This window comes from Electrophorus electricus, chromosome 16 (genome assembly GCF_041902795.1).
Source record: "Electrophorus electricus isolate QZ-2024a chromosome 16, ASM4190279v1, whole genome shotgun sequence".
NCBI lineage: Eukaryota > Metazoa > Chordata > Actinopteri > Gymnotiformes > Gymnotidae > Electrophorus > Electrophorus electricus.
In genome coordinates this window covers 13,792,501-13,818,664 of record NC_137512.1, presented here as the reverse complement: position 1 = coordinate 13,818,664, position 26,164 = coordinate 13,792,501, and the positions used below count along the sequence as shown (strand labels likewise).

General features: G+C 42.3%; 1 protein-coding gene across 1 annotated transcript; it reads left to right on the top strand.

Annotated features, from left to right (window-relative positions):
- Positions 1 to 2,664: 2,664 nt before the first annotated feature.
- Positions 2,665 to 24,481, top strand: rps6kal (ribosomal protein S6 kinase a, like). Its single transcript, XM_027004901.3, has 22 exons — positions 2,665 to 2,934; positions 6,004 to 6,063; positions 7,137 to 7,253; positions 8,205 to 8,286; positions 8,448 to 8,528; positions 8,896 to 8,975; positions 10,991 to 11,097; positions 13,438 to 13,475; positions 13,649 to 13,791; positions 14,370 to 14,440; positions 14,703 to 14,791; positions 14,905 to 14,969; positions 17,059 to 17,161; positions 17,312 to 17,436; positions 19,361 to 19,483; positions 20,006 to 20,095; positions 20,216 to 20,374; positions 20,957 to 21,118; positions 22,122 to 22,198; positions 22,762 to 22,879; positions 23,061 to 23,201; positions 23,279 to 24,481. Exons 1-22 carry the CDS (start codon positions 2,869 to 2,871, stop codon positions 23,405 to 23,407), a joined length of 2,226 nt encoding a protein of 741 aa, XP_026860702.2. The 5' UTR covers positions 2,665 to 2,868; the 3' UTR covers positions 23,408 to 24,481.
- The last annotated feature ends 1,683 nt before the right edge of the window (positions 24,482 to 26,164 follow it).

Sequence of the window (26,164 nt, the reverse complement as noted above, 5' to 3'; positions counted from 1 at the left end):
TGCCATGTTATAAATGACACTTGTTCATGCTCCTTTTAGTCGAGTTTTTTTCTCATAAGTTAGTACCAGTGAAACCTATGTATTAACAGACATTCATAAAATATCTCAAAGTAGTCATAATAAATGGTGCTCCGCAAAGCTGCATTCATGGATTAATAAAACAGGGAGCTCAAGTCAAGGTGGTGCTCAACTGTGTTAATGCTACTGTGAACATTAAGCTCATACCAGCCTCATCTATTTAGCTTTCTAATCAAATCCAGTTTGAGAGTATCCTCACTTCTACCCCACTTGAATTCAAAATTGGATTTCTTTACTACTTGTGGTGATCTTACTTATTCAAGGCATATCATACTCCTACAGTATAGGTGTACCTGATGTAAGCAGGTAAGAGTACTGCAGTACAGAATCATACAGTCTGAAATCAGCACAGATGTTTCTGTACACTATGCCAGCCACTTGGTTATAGCCTTCCATATATTCCCTGCCTGCTAGCATCTTGTATCCCACTGTTATGTGCTGGATTGTCTAAGGTGCATCTTAAGGTGCACTGCTTGCACCCGGGTCCTGCCTGGTGTGGTAGATCTCAGCCTCTAGTGATCTTGTGTTTAGCGCTTGTTCCTGTGCTGTCTTTCAGTCCAGCCTTTTCCAGCTATTGGTAGAATTTCTCCATATCAGCCACTTCCACTATCTGCTGGTGGTACATGCCGTGCAGGGGTTTTTCCTCTCATGACGGTCCCTGTTCCTCCTCATTTCCATCCTCCTCTGGTCTGGCAAACATCTTAATGTCATCCATGTACAAGATGTCATCCATGTACAGGATTCTATAGCCAGGAACGATAGCCACTCTTGTTGGATCTGTGGATCTGTTATGCTGTTGCCCTGCTTGATGTACTTCTCAGGTACCTTCAGGTGCCTTATGGTGCATTTCTGCATTTCTGATAGCTGGCTGACTTCTCTCCATTTGGCCTTTATCTTATCCTCCAAACTCCTTCTCCATGGAGGATACTGAGCCAAGCATCTTAAGTATCACTGAAACAACAGCAGGTGGCATATATCAGCTTCTTGGTTTCACAAGTAGGGATTTTCTTTAGGGCTGCATTCACATCTTCCAGCAGTTTTTCAGGTACTTCTCTTGGTCTTGGTAGTCTGATATGGTAGTCTGTCCATCTTACCCATGATTTCCTGTCTCAGGTCAGCAGCTTTAGTGTCGAGCTTGGTGCATGCACTCTTTGGACTTGGTTCCTAAGTTCAGGGTGTGGGGATGACAATATCTCTCCACTGACCTGTCGTCCTGGTTCCCCCTTGCCGTAACTTATGTATTATACCTCGTAAATCTAAAGTTGTGGTAGCAGTTGCCACTTTCGGATGTTGGAACACTGATCTACTATTTGTTTTGGAGTTAGTCTAGATGTTCGGTTTCAAAGCATCCAAAGTTCTTATTACTCTACTACACAAGCAACACACTGGGGTTGCTTGTGTAGTAGCATTCCAACAGTCCTCTATTCTCCACTCTCATCCATAAGTGTATGAGTGTCTTGTATTTGTTCAAGTAGCCCACTTTTCATCAGATTACTCTGGTCCCCCAACATCTGATGTGAACCTTGTTGACCCAGGCAACATATAATGTATATATAGAAACTAGAGAAAGCATAGACAGAGAGAAATAGCCAGGTACAGGAATCATATAGGAGCATAACCTCAAGATCCAGCCATAAAAATTAGTAGTGGTGAACCAGACATCATGATAGTGGACAAGATGCAGAAAATGGCGGTGGTAATATATGTGACAGTCCCAAGTAACCGAAACATTCAAAGGAAGGAATACGAGAAGTTGGAAAAACACCGGAAACTGAAAGAAGAAACAGAGACAATGTAGAAGGTTTAAACCAAGGTTGTTCTAGTGGCAATAGAGGCATGTGACCCCTAAACTGGAGGTGTAGTTCCAAGAGATCCCAGGAATGAAAACACCAATCTCAGTCCAGAAGAGAGAAATCCTTGGAACTGCAAACAACAACAACAACAACAACAACAACAACAATGTTGTAGCACCCTCAAACTTTCAGGCCTCTGGTAGAAGACCCAAGTGTGAGGAAAAATATATGACAAGCCACTGGAGTGGTAAAACTGGAATTTTAATATTAGAGTTGAATATCAGCAGTAGGTAAAAACAGTGTTCTTTACCCATATCCTACCTGGCCCCTTTGGAAAGAGGACTTTTCTTCCCTGTTTGGGTCAGAACAAAGGAAATGATCTTTAAGCTTTTTAACTCCACTTGGAAATGTAAGCCAGGGGAGTGGATGGATTTTAAAATGCTCTGGTCAACTTTCCTCCTGAAGGTCAAGTTTCTAGATAAGTGACAGGATTTCTTGGACTAATCGCTGTAATACCTTTCCCACCTTCCTATCTTTTTCTATTCTTTTATAATTTAAATTAAACCTGTCTTTAAAAAACTGTCTAGCTCCATAGAAATCTGAAAGATGCTGTTCTCTATTAAAATGGCTTCCAGGTGTCATTTATATTATTTAATAATAATAATAACAATAATAATTTACATTCGTGTTAAATATTGTTTGCTTTTTATATTTGGAGGGGAAATCCTAAGTTAAATTGCGTCAAAGCTACGTCAATCCCCAGTTCTGTTGCTCTGTAGGTAGCACGGAGGCGGCCATATTCGTATCAATGGGAAAGTAAGAGGCGTCCGGTTTGCGTATGGTAGAGTCAAGCAGACCTTCCGAAATCGACCCTCCGTCCGACCTGCGCACAGGTGCCAGGTTTATTATTTCTGACCCACGTTTAATTGTCAAAGACGGGTAGTCACGCTTCCACAACCCAGGAATGCCTCTTGAAACAAGGCACTAGTTTTACCATATGATGCCTTTTGCTCAGCCACAGGATTCCTGGCACAAAATGGAGGTGCACAGCGTTAGTAGTGAGGTATGTTAAGTATGCTGTTGTGTTACTTTCGTCTATAGAATACTTTATAAACTTACAAAACTACGAAATTATGCTCTGCATTTACCTCATCAGTCAGCTGTCGGGGACTTGGCTATCTAGCTAGCTAACACAATTGGCTCGTATGATAGCTAGCTAGCTTGTTGACGTCAAGTGGGTTAGCGTTAGTAAAACCGCTAAATATCAAGCTAGCTGCCTAGCTAATGCTAACTAGCGGTCTCCCTTTCATTTTGCATATTCGCGGGATTGCGTATATAGCTAGCTAACCATTTTTTACTTTGTTTTTGAAGTTCACTACTATGTTGCTGGGCGTATCAGTGTGGTTCTCCATCAGCTATACTTTAGTTAGCTAGCTAGCTATTGAAGTTTTTTAGACTTCAGGCAATAAACCTAACCCTAGCTGCCTATCAATTTGCCTAGTTATTTGGTCTGCTCAGCTGCTTTTGATTCTGAAAGATGATTTAATACTTGGCTAACCATCCGACTACATAACTAGCTAGCTAAGCTAGTATAACTATCAAATTGGTACGATAACGTTAGCTAGGCTAACTGTCCAGCTTTTCCATATGACTTGCATGAATGCATATGAATGCATACTGTAATAATGTGTTCCACTGCTAGATTTGCTAGAGCCTTGGTGTAGTTCCATTGTACTCTACACTGCAGTTGCTTCGTAAGCGCTCCTGATCCTTATTTAAATATCAGTGCATGCTTAGCTTTCTGTTAAGTACATTTGTTATACTTAACCTAAAGTAGCTAGCATACCTGATTGTTAAAATCGCACGTTACGTAGTCGGTTAAATAGCTAGCGTTAGGTAGCTAATGCTAGCTCGTGTTTTGTTTTTAATTTTGCTTAATATTATCGTTTGAACCATGCAACAATTTCGACATAAACTGTCTTACCAGACATTAGGAACGACCACGTAAGAGACAAGGCGGTATTTCCTATGCTTGTCTTTATTGTGCGGTTTTGCTGAGAGCATCATGCTACTGAGATAAGTGTCTGTGGCTTGTACCTGATGCGCTGCCACACATTCACGTTGCGCACTCGGGACAACCAGGTTACATCCTTGAATTTTATGATTTCGCTCCTTTCTCCGTCCTAAGGTGCCTAATAAACAAATTCCATTGCCCGGACAGATGTGTGTCAATAGTCGTACTGATCACTGTTGCACTTAGGTGTAGAAGGTCGGTATAAAACGGACCCGGTGCGTCCCGTTGATAATGCGAGATGAGCTACATCACTATACTCGTACTGGTTACGACATCAAAAATGCAGGTGCAGCTGTCGAGCTGAACGCTTGTCTGCCGTTTGGAGTTTTGTTTAACTGAATTTGATGATCAAAACAGAACCGCTAACAGGTATGGTCTCACCGCCAATGCGTAAAGGTTTGAAAGTAATTTAGGAGACTTTAATGCAAAAAGATGAGCAAATGTGTCACTGCTTCTTAATGGCCAGTATTGAAGATATTATCAGCCTTAAAACGTATGAATAGGCCTCTTCTCTTGATATTCAGTTTTGTGTATAAAACACACAATGAGTCCTCCCAAAGAATGAGAATGAAAAGTTAATGTAAAGAGAATGGGAAGCAAATCAGCATCCAGATTTTGAGTTTCATTGTGAGCGCAAGTCCAGGCTACATGACATTGGACCCATTTAATGAGCAACTGATTGTCAAAATGCCTGTGGACTAGAGGAGGAGCGATGTGCTGAGGTCTGTAAGAGATTTTCCCCTCTTTCCAGAGACCATCTTGGGTGCACGCGGCATTTCCATTCAGTGATCATGATTAATGGTATGACTCATCCTCTTGAGGGATTGAGCAGAATGTTTTAGACTGACTTGCAGCGCTGGGCTGTTAATAGTCTGAAATAGGATGCAGAGATCTGTGCAGTGTTTTCTTTGACACAGGAGTGTTGTGTTGCTGTGTATTGTTGACCTTAAGGCCTGTATTTACCATTGTAATTTAAATGCTATATGTTCCAAACCACTCAGTAATATTGTGGAAAAGAACTTGTGTTAAGATACATAACAGCTGAAAGCTTACAGGGTTGTCTAGGTTAATTACCCAAGATAGCCTATGCATTTTGTAGACTGTTTTTCTTGAAAGTGGCCCTGTTGAAAGTCAGTAATTACTATTTTGTGCCTGGTGAATTTGTAAACATACACAGCAGGAAGATGTGATCAGAGGTGAAGGGTTTTAGCAGTTCAGTATATGTGGTTGTTTTGGCTCTGTACACAGTTATAAGAAGTACAAGGAAGGAGAGCAGTATCCCACCCATCCTCCATTTCACTTCACATACTTTTCTTTAAAATTTATTTATTTATTTATTTATTTATTTTTAAGTTGTGTTGGTAGCTTTCTCATAACTTATATAGCTGGTAACATTTACATTTATTGTCTTCATTTGCTGGTTTTACCACCTGCTACCCTCTCTGCCTTTCCAGCCATAAAGCACCTATTGTACGAAAAGGATAGACTATTGTGGAAGAGCCTTGTCTTTAAAACGCTATAAAATACTTACACCCCCCAAGCATCCCGCCCACCTTTAACTTGAGCATCCGTGCTAGCACGTCAACGCAGGCAGGGGTCAGCGGGAGCAGGGAGGTGTTCGTCCTCCTCGCTTACTCCCACACGGATGCTGTGGAGGAGGAGGCGAGAGCTGAGGCTCGCGACTCCACTCCCACGCACCGGTTCGCTGTGACGCACTCGCATAGCTGGGTGCTTGGAGCAGCCCTGTCGCTAATAAAGCAGTGCTCCACTGCTATGCTTGGTACATAAGCATAAGAGGCTTCCTCTCTCTGTTTCTTCTGTCACACGACCTTTGCAGATTTTGCATTCCATAAGACTAATCGGCAAACTAAATCCTTCCATTATATGTATACACTACCTGCTGGAGATAAGGGGAGGGTTCTGGTTTCATATATGCTTTCTTGTTCCTCCCATAGGAACTGTCAGTTTTGTGGTCTTGCTGACATCTTACAGTTATGTGAAATATGCCTGATTTAAGGGCTGTTGTGCTGGCTAAAGTTTTAATTTGGCTTTTTCTAGGTCAATGGACATCAGATCATGGATGAGCCAATGGAAGAGGGAGAGTCCTTCACACACTGTGTGAGTAGTTGCTTGCATGTATGTGTGCATGTGTTCACGTGTGTGCTTGTGTGAATGATACATGTGGGGTGTCTTTCACTTGATGGAATCATGGCAATATTGTGATTAGGTGTGGGTGGTCTTTCAATGATGCCACTTCTGTATTTGGGTAATAGCCATAATTCTCTAGTGGGTAGGCATACCCAAGTAAATAAGTGTTGCATCAGTTATTCAAATATTTATGAAAAAATGTGCAGTAATGTTTTTTATTTTTTGACCTTAAGGTATTTTTTCTCTGTGTCTGAACTTCATAAAAGATTCCAAAGCATCACTCTCCATACCACATCTAATGGAGAGGACTAGTTTTTTTTAGTTCTTCTAGCAGAGTACTTGTTTTGTTTTCTTTGTGTGAAAGAGAGAGCGATCAAGTGAACAGAATAGCAGTAGGTCAAATCTTCATACAGTTAAGCTGATTAGTGTCCCTTAGAAGTGCAGGCCTGTTTTTAGTCCTGACTCTGCCCTGCTCTCGGCTGTGTTCAGCCTTGACAGTGGAAGCCGTCTTCTGTTAATAATGCAGTCAGGATTGTTGTTATTATTATTATTATTATTATTATTATTATTATAATTGGTTTGTTTTCCTCTCCTTGAGGCTCTGATGTGAAAGGTACTCATGTCCCCTGAGGCCAGGAGTTATCTCCATCTCCCAGGCTGCGTGTCATCCATGGAGAGCCCTATCCTGTCTTGCTTCTTTGCCTGAGGCTCTCTGACTTGCAGGAGCTAATTAATTACTGTGGCACACTTTTTGGCGAGGCATGCCATTAAGACAACCTCGCTAACAGATTCAGCAGGGATATCGATTCACCTAACAGAGAACAGCCTTCTCATGAGCTGTCAAACTTCATTTCACTTTTCACACTTGTAGTCAGTTCAGAGCTTGACAGATATTCAAAGGAACAGTTTACTTAACAATAAAAAAAAAACAAAAAACCCCAGTGCGACCAACAGTAAATGTCTGTGGTCCCCCTTTGCACACTTAGTTCAGTCAGTGTTTTGTAGGGTCAACGTATGGCTTTAACGGTGGTCTTTCCCTGTAGGATGAGGGCTTGTATAAGGAGATCCCGATTACACATCATGTGAAGGAGGGCTGTGAGAAGGCCGACCCCTCACAGTTTGAGCTGCTCAAAGTGTTGGGCCAGGGCTCCTTTGGAAAGGTGAGTTGTGCTTCGCTAGGAGCCCCTTCCCTATATACACATGTGCTTTACGTGAGCCAGGTTTGCAAAGGCACCCTACAAATTTCAGCATTTCATTTCAGGAAATGTCTGTAGTGGCAGTATGTTTGTTTAATAAATTAGGTGTATGTGCGGTGGGGGAGGGGGGTAATAAAGGTGGAACAAACCTCCCTTCTGACATGATGACAAGCTGTTTATTTTAATCTTAGCTATGGCACCCACTGATATGCACTCACCATCCAGTTCACTAGAAGCAGCATGTAGGTGTACAGTTGTCAGTCATCCTTTAGACCTTCATCAGTGGTCTGTATATGACCACAGTATCACTGTTGGCTGGATGTTTTTAGATGGTAAACTACTCCACCGAGCTAGGACCCAGCTGCCACCAACACTTCTTAGACCTCTGTTCTGTGATTAACTTGTACCAGCTTGACACCCACTACCATGCCACTAACATGTCAGCATCACTGCTGTATCAAAATTGGTGTAATGGTCCTGTGGTCAGAACTCCTTGGTGATTTAAGATTGCTTGTGTATTGTGCATACATGTGATATGGTCTGTAATTTCAAATGCTTCTATAAGGTAGGGACCTAATTATATCAGTGTAAGTCCAATGAAGTTGGGTCTGTTTATTAAAAAAAAAGGGGGGGGGGTGTATATATATTATCATTGTAATCGACTTAACCTAGGCAAACAACTCCAGTTCATAGACTCAAGTCATTTGGTTTTTCCCTGCTATGAAAAACTTGATTCAGCGCATAATCAGCAGGGAAGTTGAACAGGAAACATTAAAGCAGTGAAGCTCTGAATCTGATGATGGAGAAGGCCTTCTTATTTAGGATGTGAATGGTGTGTCTGTTGCCAAATGCCGAGCAATTTGCTGCTGTCAGAAGGACACCGAGTTTAATACGGCCATGTATGTTTGCTCTCAGGTCTTCCTGGTGAGGAAGATGGTGGGTCCGGACGGTGGTCAGCTATATGCAATGAAAGTCCTCAAAAAGGCGTCTTTAAAAGGTGAGTCATCACACAGCCTCCACAAATGCCACGTTGATCAGACTCCTTTGATGGGCACTGACAGATGCCATTTAGCCTCAGCCTGGCATTGATTAGCTCCATTTGAGAATTCAGGATCCAAGATTGGAGATCTTTGTTGACCTTCTTGATCTCATTGGCAGTGAGGGACAGGGTTCGCACAAAGATGGAACGGGATATTCTGGTGGAAGTGAATCATCCCTTCATTGTGAAGTTGCACTATGGTAAGCTTTGAATGAGCTCTCTCTCTCCTCTCTCTCTCTCTCTCTCTCTCTCTCTCTCTCTCTCTCTCTCTCTCTCTCTCTGAGTCTCTGAGTCTCTGTCTCTCTGAGTCTCTGAGTCTCTGTCTCAGAGTAGGGTGAGCTGGGGTCATTTTGTATTCTGCACAACTCCACTCGCTCCATTCGGGCCTGCTCCTGTCATTTGTTTAAGGTCGCCACTTTGTGGGCTGGAAGCAGCATGTTTGCCTGCCAAGTCACATCCTGCACGCCGCTCCTCTTTTGTTTAATTTAGTGCTTTGGTTGAGTTTACCATATGGCAGGAGTGATTTTGTGTGTGTGTGTCTCATTTAGTGTTTCTTCTTGCTTACAGCCTTTCAGACAGAAGGGAAGCTCTATTTAATTTTGGATTTTCTCAGGGGTGGAGATGTATTTACTCGCTTATCCAAAGAGGTAAGCGTCCCCTTTTCCTCCGCTCTAACCTTTAATAGTGTTCTATGTTAGTCAAGCTCCCTGCTAAATGCCAGTGATTCAGGCTATCCATCCTCTTCCCCCCAAGGCCCACATAATCAATTATTGTGACTTAAGACAGAGATTTAAATAATTTCCTGCTGTGATGGTCTGTAGACCTTAAGCAGGTGTGGGTTGGAGGCTAACACATTCCACCTGCTGTTGGATAGAGATATCCATTGTGCACTTTGACCTACAGTATGAACAGCCTCCTTGTTGGGTTTGTTGCAGGCCCTTTTGTAAAGTGTAAAACTTATTAAACTTTTACCATGTGAGCATTTTCATCGCAATGGTTCGATGAAACAGGTGCATTTTCCCATAGACCTCTCCTTCAACTGGCTTTCTTTCATTCTCGACTAGAAGGCCTACTTACACTTGCCACAAGCTGAGACAAGGCTTAGAACAGGAGCTACTATTGTGGGTTTGCAGGAAGTGGCTGGCCTGTCAGCTGTGGCCCTAGCAGTAATGATAATACATCGGGTCAGCTGTTATGGCCAGGTGTGCTGAGGTACAATGCAGCGCTCCTTATTCCTTCAGGACCATGGATAGCGCCCACTAGTTAGTCTTGTGGCAGGGCAAGCAGCAGGGGAAGTACGTGTGCCGCAGCCATGCTTATGGATTTTTTTTCTATAAAGAGTCACCGTTACCATCTCTCATCTGCTGCAAATGCCACATTCATGTGACATTCCTAACCAATATGTTCAGTTATGCAGTCTAAGTAATCAGAGACTAGTATATGCTGTAGTGCATTCTTAATAGACCAATTTGGAGAGGACGTCATGGTTACGTCAGTGGCAGATGCATGTGCATTGGATGCCAGAATAGGAATGGTAAAACAAATGACCTTCATCATTGAAGATGCCCTTTGAGGCAAAATGCAGATATTTAAGCTGTTAAATGGACAGAATGCTTTACTGCATTAGCACTACATTCGCCTTATAGCATGAAAAAATATTCAGAATTAACTAGAAATAAAATTTTATATACACCTAGATAGTAGCAGCAATAGTTCTAGTTATTTTCTAACATGCAATGAAAAAGTTTATACTAACCCAGCCGTGTGAGTGCAGTTTGCTCTGTGTGTAGATTAATTTGTTAATAATGGCCCTTGTGTAGCTGCATTTTACCACCTTGTTGCTAGCTAGGCTGAATATCAGTCCATAATGCATCAGAAATGTATCCAAAAAATCTAGGTATTCAAGGTCCTACACATGATCACAAAGTATCAAATTAATTGCTTGGAGATGTATGCTTGGAGATTCTTTCATATAGTCACTAGGTTTTTCCACAAGGTATACGAAGATATTCGTTCACTAACTTTGACCATTTAGTTTGATCCTTGACCCACTGACATGACCTTGATTATGGATCAGGAAATTCTTTATTCTCTATTCACACATCTGAGCTTTCTGCCACCAGTTAAGCTCCGCCCACAGAATGTAATCTCTGTTTACTAACACAGAGCCATTCACTTTGATCACACTATAAATAAAAGGCTGTTGGTGTACATCTAGTTCATATGTACACAGGAGAAATGAATTAAGTTATTTGTCATATCAAATGCATGGTGTGCAGGAATGTTCCATATATGTACAGTAAACTTCCATACATGATATTCAGGAATGGAGTGATTTGCTGAAGCACTTGCATATTTGCTGCACATCATTTGACATAACACAGCACATGATGTATACTTTCTCTGTTGCTAAAATAAATAACAAGTTAACCATTGTCATGTTTATTTACCTTAAACTAGTGAACATTTTTTTTTATGCGATTGTCATATGTCTTTGTTGAATATCTCTGTATGGAGCTTTGTTATTGTGTTTACTGTGTAATCTGTAACAATAACTTCTTTTCTCTTGTTTTGTGTGACCGTAGATGCTGTTGTTGACCTTTTTGTTTTTCTCCTTGTTTTGTACAAAGATGAGAGAGTAAATCTGTCCAGTTCTTACTAGGTTATGTTTACAGAGGAGGATGTGAAATTCTACCTTGCAGAGCTGGCCCTTGCATTGGATCACCTTCACAACCTAGGCATTGTTTACAGAGACCTGAAGCCTGAAAAGTAAAGTATCTCTCTCTCTTTTTCTGTCTCTCCTTCTGTCTCTGTCTGTCTCTCTCTCTCCCCCCCCCCCCATCCTCCCTCCTTCTGTTAACCCTGTATCTTTTTCCGCTCTTGCACATTCTCTCTTTCTTTCTCTCACTCTGTCTCTGTGTTTGGGACTCGGGTGTTAGAGAACAACATGCGTATATAGCCTCTCCTCACACTAGGGCTGGGTATTGCTTGAAATTTGACACTAGAATGTATGCCAGTATCTTGAATGCAGTACTAATACCCAAATGAAAGCTGCTTTGCGTGAGCTCTCAATGTAAAGTTTAATTGCCCAGTATCAAACAGTATCTGCCTCTGTCGTTTTTTAATTCTCCACAGTAAATAGGAGTAAGACTAGTGTGAGTAAGACTTAAACATGAAAAATAAAATTAATGTGAGATTTTTTTTAAACCTTTGGGTGTTTCCACAACTAAATAGTATTTTTCAGGAGTGTTACAGTTGGCAGGGTTTTGTACATTTACTGACATATTAAAAGTATCTAGCTGTTTTAAATTTAACCTGGCCTGGAGCTAGTAAAAGACTGTAGTTTCTCAGTTCCATGATATCAATTCAAGAAATGGAAGTCTCATCAGGAAACTTGTCCGTAAATAAATGCCCCAATCTTTCTGTACTTGCTTAAAGTGACACATCAGTTTTTTTTATTGTTATCTTTAAATATTATTGACATTTTGTGTGTATGTATATGTATATGTATGTGTGTATATATTTATATATTTATATATATATATATATATATATATATATATATATATATATATATATATATATATATATATATATTTAAATATATATATATATTTATATAAATATATATATATATTTAAATATATATTTAAATATATATATTTAAATATATATATTTAAATATATATATATATAAATATATATATATTTATTTAAATATATATATATATATATATATATTTATTTAAATATATATATATATTTATATAAATATATATATATATTTATATATATATATTTATATTTAAATATATATATACATATATTTATATATATATATATATATATATATATATATATATATATATATATATTTATATTTTTTTTATATATATATATATATATATATATATTTATTTATTTATATTTGTATTTATTTATATTTATATATATATATTTATATATATGTATGTATGTATATATGTATGTATGTGTGTGTGTGTGTGTGTGTGTGTATATATATATATGTATATGTGTGTGTGTGTGTGTGTGTATATATATATGTTTGTGTGTGTGTGTGTGTATATATAATTGAAGGGACATTTTAAATATGAAATTGGAAGGAATATTTTGTGTTTACAAGTTCAGAGTATAACTATAGTATTCTTATAGTAACTTGCACCTTTTGGTGCGATTTAATCCTCAGATTTTGGGAGTACTAGGAATACTATCAAATGGTGTGTCATGGATAAAGTAATTGTGTTGTCCAAGATGGCTGCCCTCATACCATGTTGGCTTTCATTCAAGCAATAAAGTTAAAGCCACCTTATTTTATTGAAAGAAGGGAACATCTTTGCACATCTGGTTCCTAGTACTACCATTATGAACAATTCTTAACTGGTAGCTAAATTCTAAATTTCTCTAAAAAAGCATATTTCACACCAAAACCCTTATCGAATCCATTGAATGATGAAGAAAATTTGCCTTTAAGGCATGATGTGTTCATTTGTATAGCATACAGTGGCAGTTCTCTATAATAGTTTATTTTAAACAGAATATGGTAAAGGACCAGTAAAGTTGAGAAATTACCATGATATAAACATGGGGGGAGGGGGGAAGGAGAAAAAAATAGCGCAAACAAGACAAAACACACACATTTTGTTCATTATCATAGAAGGGGCAGGCCACAGGTAATTCTGTGAGGGCAGGGAAGAGCAGTACCCAGCCCTGCCTGTGGCAGAGTGAAGCTTTGACACTGCAAACCACAGGCACTGAGTAAAGGGTCACTTTGCTCTGAAGCAGTTCATCAGACAGAAACGCACATCGGTGCTCATACCCTTGTGTACTTTGATCTTTGCACAGGTTATTTTTATAATACTTTGAGTCTCACCGCTTTCTCACACTTATTTTTTTTTTTTTTTGTCTTCCACCTTTTCTATTATTTACAATGAAAGTAGACATAATGGATGGGATACAGTCAGTCAGTTTGCTGTGATTGTTTTGAATTTTGTCTGTTTTTCTTTTTTCTCTCTTTATTTTTTAGCTTGTGTTTTTATTGTACCCATGTATTTGTGTACCTGTATTGGAGAATCTGATTTTAATTTTCAGCATTTTGCTTGATGAAGCTGGACATATCAAGTTAACAGGTACGCACTGTTTTCTCACTATTAGTTGATATTCATATACATACATGCATGCAAACACATTTTATCAGTTGTTTCTACGTGATGGTTAGATGACTCATAGTTGGATACACACACTGGTGTGATGTACGTTTTGCCTTTTGTCGTGACTAATGCACTGCTGGCGCCTCTTTCAGACTTCGGACTCAGTAAAGAATCAGTAGACCAGGATAGGAAAGCTTACTCTTTTTGTGGCACTGTGGAATATATGGCCCCTGAGGTGGTCAACAGGAGAGGACACACTCAGAGTGCTGACTGGTGGTCTCTCGGTGTTCTAATGGTAGGAGTCGCATACCCGTCACATGTAAATCAGGCTGTCATACTAAGTACTGCACTTGCATGTTGTCGTTTAGAAGCGTGGCCAGTATACAGTGTTTATTGTTCACACCATGATATTTGTGCCCCTGGTGCTAACACTTAGGAGCTCTGTCCTAATGTTATAGCACCGTATCTTTGAGACTGAGAGGCGGCTAACTCCAGACTCAGAGCACTGTTGATTTCAGCGGTACATCAACCACCCCATTTGCCTCCTGTTTTATGAATCAGTGGGCTGCACTTTTCTCTTCCAAGCAGCCCTCAAGTTTCCAACAGCACTTCAGTTCTTGGCACACTCAACCCACCGTGTTTGGAACCTGCTGTGATGCTCAGTTCAGAGGCATTTAGTGTGTATTTCACTTGTGAGATAGCTGTAGGGAAGCGTTGGCAGTTTTTAGAAAATATACTACTGATGTTCTGTGCAGCCCAATAAATATAGTACTGATGTTCTGTGAAACCCAAGTGACTTTTTTTTTTCTTTTCCCCAAAGCGATTGAGAATTGTTCAAAATGTTTGGTTTTTTTTCCCATTTCTTTTCGCTAGTTTGAAATGCTGACAGGAACACTACCGTTTCAAGGAAAAGACCGTAATGAGACAATGAATATGATTCTCAAGTGAGTGGGACCTCAACTAATGGCAAATGTATCCTAAAGAATCATCAGATTCATCAGCAATTTGACACAGTAAAGGAAATTTTGTTATTGCTACCAAGTGGCAGTGCTCATTGAAACTGAGTATCTTGAAATTATGCTTACTGAGTATAATAGGAATTTTAGCATCAGTAGTATTTATTTAACAAGCTGACTGTCCAAATAATTATGGATAACATAAAAAAGATGTTACAAAAAAATTATTTTTCTGCCTAACTTTGATCAGAGCCAAGTTGGGAATGCCACAGTTTTTAAGCTTGGAAGCACAGAGTCTTTTACGAATGCTCTTCAAAAGAAACCCAGCAAATCGTTTAGGTGAGTGGTCCACTGTCTCACCTGATCCCACACCGGTGGCAGCTACAGACAGGCTGTGCACGCCACATTCAGCTTTGGGCAGCGCATTGCAGTGTATTGTTTGTCATCTCCAGGAGCGGGTCCAGATGGGGTAGAGGAGATCAAACGGCATGCCTTCTTCTCCACCATAGACTGGAATGTGAGTGTCTGCTACTCAGGCCCCCTGCTGACGCCAGGGCGTCCGTCTGCCACACATGGGCGATGCAGCTGGCTGGGCATTGGCTCTCTAGCAGTGCAGCACGCACAAAGCCGTGCATGTGCAGGGTTAAAATGTGCATAGGTGCTTCTAACTGGAGAATATCTTGCCGAGTGTTTCAGGTTCTGTGTTCTGCTCTGATGTAGACAGTAAGGTTTAATGTGCGGCATCTGAGTGCCGGATTAATGTGACAATGTACATATATGCCTTCACATCCTCTCCTTTCAAAACAGAGACATTTCATAACCACACAGTCTAAAAGGTGACTGTAACTTGCTATAGCTTCAGCTATAATTAACCAGGTTTTCATCTTTGTTCTCCCTCTGTGTGTGTGGACACATGCGCACACACTCGCATGTGACAGTGCGCATGTGTGCATATGTATGTATGCAGCAGACAGACAGGCAGAGGGCCAGCTCTGACTGTGTTGCATTAATGGCCGCAGCAAGGAGTGTTTAGGAGCCAGCGATACTCGGATACTCGATTGACCGTGAAGAGGCAGGAAGGGCGCTCCTGGAGAGAGTAGCCAGTTAATCTGCCCCCCCCCCCACCCAAATACGCCCCCCACCCAGCCGGCAATTGGCCTATTCCACTCAGACGCCTGCCACAATTCCGTCCAAAGCAGGTGCGGAAGGGCCCACTACCCGCAAAGCTCATTCAGGCCCTGCTGAGCAACATACCGACAGAGAAAGGCACACCGTCCCCAGGCCAGACGGACTGAGAGAGATGAGGGAGGGGGAGGGAGACAGAGAGGGAGAGAGGGGAGAGAGATGGGGAGGGAGAGAGAGATACAGGGAGAGAGGGAAGTGAAAGAGACAGGAGGGAGAAAGAGGGGGAGAGATGAGGGGGAAACAGACAGAGAGGGAGATGATGAGAGAAGGAGGAAGTGAGAAAGGAGGGAGAGTGGGGAGACAGAAGGGCAGAGAGTCGGGGAAGAGAGATGGGGAAGAAGGAGGAGAGATGTGGAGGGAGAGGGGGGAGTGAAAGATGGGAGGGAGAAAGGGGGAGACATGGAGAAGGAGGGAGGGAGACAAGGGGGAGAGTGGCTGAAGAGACAGTGGGGGGAGAAAGTGGATGGAGGTGAGAAAAGGAGGGAGTGAGAGACAGGAGGGAGAGGGGGAGACAAGGGGAAAGAGTCAGGGGAGAGGGAGAGGAAGCTGGGGAGAGACGGGGAGGAAGAAGGTAAGAGAGACGGGTGGAGGGAAAGACAGGCAGGGGAAATGATCGGAGAGGGAAAGATTGGGGGACAGATGGAGAGGGAGAGAGGCAAAGGGTGGGATAGATGAGGGAGGGAGAAGGGGAGGAAAAGAAGGAAGGAGAGTGGGAGAGAGACAGAAGGAAGGAGAGAAAGTGAGAAGGAGGGAGAGAAAGATGAGGAGAGACAGAAGGGAGGGAGGGGAGGGAGAGAAAGATGGGAGGGAGGAGGGGAGAGGAGATGGAGAGAGTAAGAAGGAGAGGTGGGGGAGGGAAAGAAGGAGGGAGAGGGATGGGAGGGGGAGAGAAAGACAAGGTGGGAGGGAGGGGAGAGACGACGAGGGAGACTGGGAGGTGGAAGAGAGTCAGAAGGAGAGGAGTGGGAGAAGGAGGGCAAGAGACAGGAGGGAGGAGAGAAAAGGAGGAGGAGAGATGGAGGGAGAGGGACAGGGGAGGGGGAGAGAAAGACAAGGTGGGAGGGAGGGGAGAGACGACGAGGTGGAAGAGAGTCAGAAGGAGAGAGGAGTGGGAGAAGGAGGGCTAGAGACAGGAGGGAGGAGAGAAAAGGAGGAGGAGAGATGGAGGGAGGGAGAAGAGAGATGGGGAGGAAGAAATGGGAGGAAGAGTAGGGAGAGGACGACGGTGGGAGGGAGAAGGAGACAGAAGGGGGGAGAGAGACGGGAAGGTGGGACAGACGAGAGAAAGAGGGTGGATGGAGAGACGGAGTGGGAGAGAGACAGAAGGGGGAGAGAAAAAAGGAGAGAAAGAAAATGTAGTTAGGTTTTTGTTTGTTTGTTTGTTTTTTTATCTTATCTGCTTGCACCTCTTTTGCATATAGAAATTGTACCGACGAGAGCTCCAGCCTCCATTCAAACCAGCGGCAGGAAAACCAGACGACACGTTCTGCTTTGACCCCGAGTTCACGGCCAAAACCCCAAAGGGTACGTGCATCAGCCAGCCTCAGCTCACCATCACTTCCTCACTCTACATGAGTTCTGTCAGGTCCCTCCATTTCTGTCCTCTGAGCCAGCAGCTCTGCCTTGGTCAATTAACTCCCTGTTGAGTGGATGTTATGTAACTGCCCCCCACAGACTCTCCAGGCATTCCTCCGAGTGCAAACGCCCACCAGCTCTTCAAAGGCTTCAGCTTTGTAGCACCAGCCTCCCTGGAGGAGAGCAAGAGCTCCCCTCTGGTCAACATCCTCCCCATTGTGCAGGTGAGCACAGCTAGTAACCACAATGCACTACACATACATTTATATTCACATACTTTCCGTTCACGCTCACGTGGTTTGGTAGATGCGTTTATTTGAAGTGACTTGCAGAAGCATTTTGTTTGTTCTGAAATCATTTATCCAGGCATATTCTGAAGCTCGATCTAGGTCACTGCTAGAGACAGCAGTCAGTAATGAAAGATTACATACATTAGAAAGGGATGTCGTAAATGGCACTTTTTGTTTAAGTGCATTCATTAGTGATCATTAAAATTGCTTTTTGAGAAGGTGGGGCTTTGGTTGGCATTTTAAGCTATTTGGGTCGTTCCTTCATCTTGGCACAAGTACAGAAATGCATTTGGGTGCATGTGAGTGTGTGCATGTGCACTCCTGATTGGAAGATGTTGGGTGTGTGTGTGTGTGTGTGTGTGTGTGTGTGTGTGTGTGTGTGTGTGTGTGTGTGTGTGTGTGTGTGTGTGTGTGTGTGTGTGTGTGTGTGTGTGTGTGTGTGTGTGTGTGTGTGTGTGTGTGTGTGTGTGTGTGAAGCAGATGTTGGCAAACTGGTATTTATATGCTGGCCTCTCCTTCTAAAGAATAAATAATTGTGTATACATGCGTTTGGTTTCATCTTGAGTAGATAACGAGCAGAATAATTCTAAGGGCTACTTGGGTTTCTGCTGTCACAGTGTCCATTTTGGGCTGCCCAGTCTGAGTTGATTTGAGTTTGTACATACACTCCTGTTCCAGTTTGGTGGTTCAACCTGTCCAGGTCTTTGTAATGTTTCAGCCCTTGAATGTTAGTCAATTTGAATATTAACTGTTCAGTACGAATTAATTAAATGGGGCTTGAGTCTCTGCTGCACAGCTGAGTGTCCATGTCTGCCCTTCACTTAGTGTTGACATTTCCCACATTAGCCTGATGGTCTTTGTTTCTGTTCAGGTTAAGTCCATAATAACTTTACCATAGAGATTGCATGGCTCAGTAAAAGCATGAGATGGAAACACTCCCACGTTTCATATTTCTCTGTGTACCGTGTTGTCCGTCAAGGCCAGCTGTCAACTTAACCCTCGTTCTACCTGAGGCAGCAGCTCCTTGGAGAGTCCTTGAGTTTGAGCTTTGAGACTGATTGGGAAGCCCAGGCTGGCTTTTCATCAGAGTTAAAGAGAAGCTCATTAGGCCTCATCACTTATGAGAGCAATAAAGATTTTAGAAAAATGCTATGGGTGCACTTAATTTACGCTGGCTAAGCTGTGTGTGTGTGTGTGTGTGTGTGTGTGTGTGTGTGTGTGTGTGTGTGTGTGTGTGTGTGTGTGTGTGTGTGTGTGTGTGTGTGTGTGTGTGTGTGTGTGTGTGTGTGTGTGTGTGTGTGTGTGTGTGTGTGTGTGTGGACAAAATAGTATGGCAAATTTGTTGACGCTGTACTGCATGCTACTTTAAGGGTGTGTAATTAATTAAAATTATATATATAGAGATATTTTGATAAATCATGTCAATAAAAGCTTTTTCTTAGCATACCGTGGATGGTATTCATCCTTCTTGAATCAATGACCAATTGCATGTTTCATTAAGCTACACAGTTATAGAAAGCTGGCTGTAAGCAACAAAGGAGTTGCATTTTAGAGTCAACATGAGAGTTGAATAGTAACAAGTAAGCTAGCTGGTTGTATATTAGTGTAGTAATGTTGATAACCCATTTTATTTCCTCCTATGTAAATGCTGAACTGTACTTGTAGCTCTGTTTAAATTGTTTTTCATTTGTGAGCAAAAATGATAAAATCTTCAGGGGGAAAGAAAACCCATCAAGTGTGCCATGCATTATGACAATGTGCTAAAGCATCATGGTGACATGTTCTTGCCGTAACGCCCGCCCCTGCTGTGCCTTGTCTCACCGTGTGGGCGGCTGGTGTGATGCTGACATGGCCGCAGATGCCCAGCAGCGCCACCCAGTTCTCTGATGTGTACGAGCTGAAGGAGGACATTGGCGTGGGCTCCTACTCCATATGCAAGCGCTGCATCCACCGGGTCACCACTATGGAGTTTGCGGTCAAGGTGAGAGATGCTACGCTGCAACAAAGAGGTGTTCTCTGGAGGAATGGAAAGTCTAAGCATTTGTTTGTTGTAACCAGTAGAGGGCAGTAAAATCCCAGCAAATGCTGTAAGATCAGTTTCTATGCAGTTCAGGCACTCTGTCAGGTGGTTCCACATTAATTTATTTATATCATTATATTTATGTGATGCATTAAATTTTAGACCTGTTTGTGATCATTTAATGTTTCCTTGTTTTTGTTTCATCTACTAGATGGATTTAAGTGTTCAAAGTTGTACAGTTGGACACTAAGTTTAAATGAAAGAGTCACCCAAGGCAATTTACTTTTAAAGATAGTTTTCAGTTTTAAGTTGTCCTGAGTGCCATTTTGATGCTGCTTTTTCTGTAAATGCTCATGAATGTTTATCATGTAAAACATTGTAATTATGGATGGGTGTAGTGGGTTGGAGCAAATCGTCATGCGTGGATTGTGATGCTAATACCTTTCTTTTGTTCTGATCTCACCCCCCTGCCTCCTTATTCAGATTATTGACAAAAGCAAACGAGACCCGTCAGAGGAGATCGAGATCCTCATGCGGTATGGACAGCACCCGAACATCATCACACTGAAAGACGTGAGTCTCTGTCTCCACCTCCCTTCTTGTGGCCACACACCCACACGCCTCCTGTCCACGTGCGCCCAAGCATGCGAGCACTGACGGCTGCACCGGCCCCCTCTCTCTGTGCTGTGCCAGGTGTATGATGAGGGGCGGTTTGTGTATCTGGTGACGGAGCTGATGAAAGGAGGCGAACTTCTGGACAGGATCCTTCGGCAGAAGTTCTTCTCAGAGCGGGAGGCCAGCGCTGTGCTCTACACCATCACTAAAACTGTGGACTACCTGCACTGCCAAGGGGTGAGGCCGATGGCGCTCAACAAGTTGGCGTACCGTGCAACAAACTTCCCAGCTCGAAACAGAATATACATTAACTATCGGCTTACGTACACATCAGCAAAGAGCAGCATACATATGCACATTAAAACACTACAGGGCCTTATCTGCACATACAGCATTCTTCATAATAGGAATTGGCCACCTTATGCAAACCCTGTTCTCCATTTCTTTATGTAAACAAATTAGTTTTGTAGCGGAGACCATTATTCGGGAAGGTAAATGTTTGTTTTCTTTGACCACTCTTTGGTCTGGTGGTCAGAGCTCATGTTTAAAACTGGGTATGGTTGCTGCTCTGAGCTGTCGTCACTAATCACCTGACTGATAATGATTTGCTTTAAGCATGTGTAGAGCTTTAAACACATGTTTGAATGTTTCAGATGTTGTTCCACTCATGTCCTGGCTGTGTTTAGTCTACATAGGACGACTAGCCTAACTATGTAGTCTTTGTAAGCTGCATGTGAGTGTAGGAGTTTAATCAAGGCCCAGCCATAGTTTCCACTCCCTTGCTGTGTTTCCTTTAAAGCCCTGCTCTCCCCCTTGCAGGTTGTCCACAGAGACCTGAAGCCCAGCAACATCCTCTACATGGATGACTCGGGCAACCCCGACTCCATCCGAATCTGTGACTTCGGCTTCGCCAAGCAGCTGAGGGGCGACAACGGTCTACTGCTCACACCGTGCTACACCGCCAACTTTGTAGCACCCGAGGTGAGCAGGGCCCCTCAGCTTCCTCATGGCTCCAGAGCTCTGCTGAACGGCACTTTCTTTTCCTTCTGTACTCTCTCCCCCCCCCCCCCTCCCCTTGTCTGGAAGTAGGTCAGTTGGCCATGGCTTCAGTCACTGTGGGGTTCTCTGGACATTTTCTCAGCTGTAGGCCTGCTCCTGTTATGTCAGGTTTAGTTGTCGCATTTCCTTTGGCAATGCTACTGAGAACAATAAGTACTGACAGCAAAGTCGTACATGACTTTGTCTTCATATTTGAAGTCCTTTGTTTTCATTTTTAGTAGTGTGAGCTTGAAAGTCCTGCCTAGTATCTTCTAGTCCTGCCTAGCTGTTCCCAGGACTGTGCTCATCTGGCTAGAGATCTGGGATTTTGTGAACCACAGTTGCCTTCGCCTTTGCCATATCATCTTTTCTAGCTCTTCTTTCCGCCCTTTCTTTGGAAAAAATAAAATATTGGTTGTGTGTGTATTTCAAACTGCTTGTACCCTATATACAAACATAAATGCATGCATACATAAAAGATCTTAGAAAATCTTGGGCCACATAATGTTAAATCATCATCGCTAGTTTCATCCCTGTTTGGTCCCATTTCATATTTAGTTCTCAATGTGCCTTTGTGAACCAGAGCATAGACAGATACCTAATGGCAGCTGTAAGCTTGAGCAACTTGGCTCTGATTCCAGCCTCTCACTTTCACCTTTGCAAGAAATTTGGCTTCGTGTTTTCATACAGATTATTGTGTTGTATTACAGTTGAAATCACAGAGTCAAAAGAGGCTAGTTTTGCTACAGAACTTAACTGGAAGTACAATAAGCACATGATGAAAATATTGCCTGGCTCTAACTCATAGCCCCATATCCCTAGGTCAGGAACTTATAGTGCTTCACTAACTGCTACCACTGCATCAGGGACTTGGAGTGGTTCCATTTGAAACATTTTGCCATACTAAATAACTTTTTTGTGTGTGCGCGCATGTGTGTGTTTGTAGGTCTTGATGCGGCAGGGTTATGACGCAGCCTGTGACATCTGGAGTCTGGGGGTTCTTCTCTATACCATGTTGGCAGGGTGAGAAGGGACACTTGCTCTTTTTTAAATCCCACAAAAGCCTCAACAGCTGATCTCATCAGAGCGTACCCTCTTTCCTGATATCAAGCTCATGGGTTTTAAAAACTTCATGTTTACGTACTTTTGCGCTTTGGCATTTGTCACCAAACATATATGCTCTTATGTGTGGTCATTAATATAAAAACGTCTCGCTGTGCTTCAGTATTTGTTGGCTGTATTTCATTTTTGCAATGTTTATGTATCTTTATTGCCATTTGTGTGTTTTGTGCTGTGTTGTTTAAAATGACTGACTGACTAGTTGACAGCACTGTAATCACGATCTTAAGTCACTGACTAACGAAACGTTATTTAGAGGGGATTAATGCCATTGATCACACAAAGTGAACCAGTTCTGTATTATTTTAGTCGGCTTGCATAATGCTTATAAACCTCAAAATCTGTTAAGCAAGAACATTTTCTGCTGCTATACTTCGAGTAGTCAAGAGACCTGGGTGTGATTACTCCTAGGATAAATTGGTAATAGATTGCTAACTGCTGATCACCTCTCATTGGGTTCTGTGTAGGTACACCCCCTTTGCTAATGGCCCCAACGACACCCCTGAGGAGATTCTGTTGCGTATTGGCAGTGGCAAATTCTCCCTCAGTGGAGGCAACTGGGACACAGTGTCTGAATCCTCCAAGGTGAATGGCAGGCCTTCTCTCACTACCAAGTGCTTCATTTTCCATTTACTTGGTCCTTGTATTTTTACTTGTCGTTCAGGGCCCTACAGGCATAGTTAATGCTAGCAAGGTGGCCGCAGCAAGCTCTTGTGTGACCACAGATTCTCTCTCTCTCTCTTTCCCTTTCTCTCTCTCTCTGCAGGACCTTTTGTCTCACATGCTCCACGTGGACCCTCATCAGCGTTACTCCGCCGAGCAGGTGCTGAAGCACTCGTGGATCGCCTGCCGGGACCAGCTCCCCCACTTCCAGCTCACCCGGCATGACGCACCCCACCTGGTGAAGGTAAGCCCTCCTGCGGTTTACCCCCCACCCCTTTTTTTTTTCCGAGAACCACGAGGCTGACAATGTTCTCCCTGCAGGGGGCGATGGCCGCCACGTACTCTGCCCTCAATCACAAGACGTGCCAGCCAGTGTTGGAGCCCGTGGCTGCATCCAGCTTGGCCCAACGCAGAAGTATGAAGAAGCTCACGTCTGCCGACATGGCCTGAACAGAACAGTGTTCACTGTGCACCCCCCTCCCATGCCTCCCCTTCCTCCTTTCATTTATTTATTTACATTTCCTCCTGTTCCCATCCTCTCCACCGTTGAGCATTTCCCCGGAGCTCCCACACCCTGTATCTGGACTACAGACACCATGCTCTAACATCAGAGAGGCGCTGTGGTGAGTCAGGAAGTTCAGACCTCATGGAATACTGGATGAAATTCAAAATCCGAGCCAGTGCAGGGGCTGCAATGATCAATCTGTTTCTTTCCGCTGTATCTTTCTTTTCTGTGTTCAATCTTCCTGCAACTCATTATTTTCACCTTTTCTTTTCCCCTTTCCTGCCAAGTAAAAGAAAAAAAATAAGATGGAAAAAAAAGCACCAGCGCCTATTCTTTTTCACTGTGACTGGCCGATCTGAAGCTGCTTTAAGTAGACTGCGTTCCACCTTCTTTCCCCCAGCTTGGTACGCATGTGTCTTGGTACCCCACCCCCCCTCTGGCCCCTCCCTGCATCTCTCAACCTGTGCTTTGGAAATTCCCTGTCTCCTGAGAGTCGGTCACTTGGGCGAGGACGGAAAATTCCGGTTCCCATCCTCTGAGCGATGGCTTTGGCATAAGGGGCTGAAGGATCTCAAGAGCACGTAGAATAAGGCTCCTTCAAGCTTACCGTGCATCACGTGTAATTACAGCACTGAAGAGATCGCCAAACACACCCAGCAGTTCTCGGAACACCGGAACAACCGTTCTTGTGTTGAATATATTTAAGCACATTTGCACTGAGGCTTGTCAGGTTGCTTTGGCTCTCTTGTTTTCACCCCTTTACTTGAATAACCCCCACCTCCTTTCTTTGTCCTACCACCTTTTGAATGGCCCTTATATTTGTTGAATGGAAAAAAAATAAGCTAAAGGTGGAAAAACAAACAAAAAAGTCAAAGGTCATTGAATAATGAATGTGGACTGGAGTTCTTACTGTTACGGCACTCTTTGAATCCAGTGTTTTTGCAGAGAACTGGACTGTGAGCCAATCAATGCTCATGGGCTTGGGGAGCAACTGCTCCTGGGGGGGGGGGAATGAATGGGGGAAAAAAAAAAATATATATATATATATATATATATATATATATATATATATATATATATATATATATATATATATATATATATATATATATAAATATATATAAATTTCCATGAATATCTCTTCAGACATTGTGGAAATTGTATCATATTGTATTTATTTCATTTAATTTTTAAAATTCTATTTTTCTTTCAGGTTCTGTATATATTGACATTAAAGATCATTATTGACATGCATTCACAGTTTTCAAGGTCATTATTTCATATCTATTCTATTACAATTCAGTAACACAAATTAGTAAGAAACTGACAACATTGTAATAAAGTGTAAATGGCTCATGGTTCAACGAATGAGCCAAACAAACAGGGTAAAGCTTGGTGGATAATTCAGAAAAGAATTATGAGCTCCATATAAATCTTCCTGGATAGTTTATAATGGTAAATTTTCTTGTATACTTTGCCTCAGAAAAGCCAATATTTCAGTCTTGCTTTCCTGAAAAGTAACACAAGTTAATTTTCCTCTTATTTAAAAACAAATAGAAAATTATATGGCTATAGAATATTTAATCTGCTTTACATTTGGTGGCACTGTTTAAGCTTTGCTTCTATTCTCTTGCATTCATTCTCTTTTTGGTGGCTGTTCAAAATGGCAAACTTGGATCATGCCATAATAATTTAATTAGGATTTAGTTAAATAATCCTAATTAGTTAAGATTAATGTTCATGGAAACTGCAACTAGACTAACCGTCTGGTCTCGAGTCAGTTGGCTCCTCTAGATGTCAGTGTTTCCCCAGGCAGTACTGCAGATAAGTAAACGTTTCTTAGTTTTTGCTCATTTCTCAGACAACCCATTTCATTGGTTCATGCTCCTAAACTTGCACGTTCCACACCTTACAACTTACCCTTTTCTCTGTTGTGTCCTGGTTCATTCTGACTATGATTTAATTCTGAACTATAATTCTCCATAGTCTATATATTGAAACCACATGGGTTTAAAAGTCAGTTAATCGGACATTTTTATTTTGTCAAAAACAATTTTTTTCTCAAATTGCAATTGTTAAAGAAGACTTTAAAATAGTCAAATCAAGGTTTTAGCAGTTGGAGAATCAGGAGAGTACACAGCTCCTTTTGTATATCTTTTGTTTTTAAAAATGGTTTCTGTTAAATGATACATAATGTACATGTCTTATGTTTCCATATCTTAACTAACTCCTGATATTGCTTAGCATGGTCCTATAACTTTGTCATCTACCCCATCTTCAGATTCTTCAGTACTTAGTACTAGACACCAGGGCTTTAGTCTGTACTGTATAACACTAATTCCAGCCATGTGCATGGATTCTAACTATTGTGCATACACCCTTAAGATTCATCTGATCTGAACCTTAATTGGCAGTGTATTGGCTCACTGCTGTTCTGTGCATATTGAGCACTAGGCCTTTTAAAGCTAGAGTATGCCTGTCACAGTCATTCCCCCAGGACAGTGGAGCAGCAGACGTTCTCCTGCACAGGCTGTCCTGCTCTGGAGAGAAAGCCCAGTCGACCCCGCCAGCAGCTGCTCCCTCCTACACCTTCTACAGCCACTACCTTCTGCAGCTAGCTACGCGCACACACACTTCCCCACTGTCAGTTCGATTAGAGCAGCACTCTTGGAGTGCCACTGATCACAGTATGGCAAGGTAAA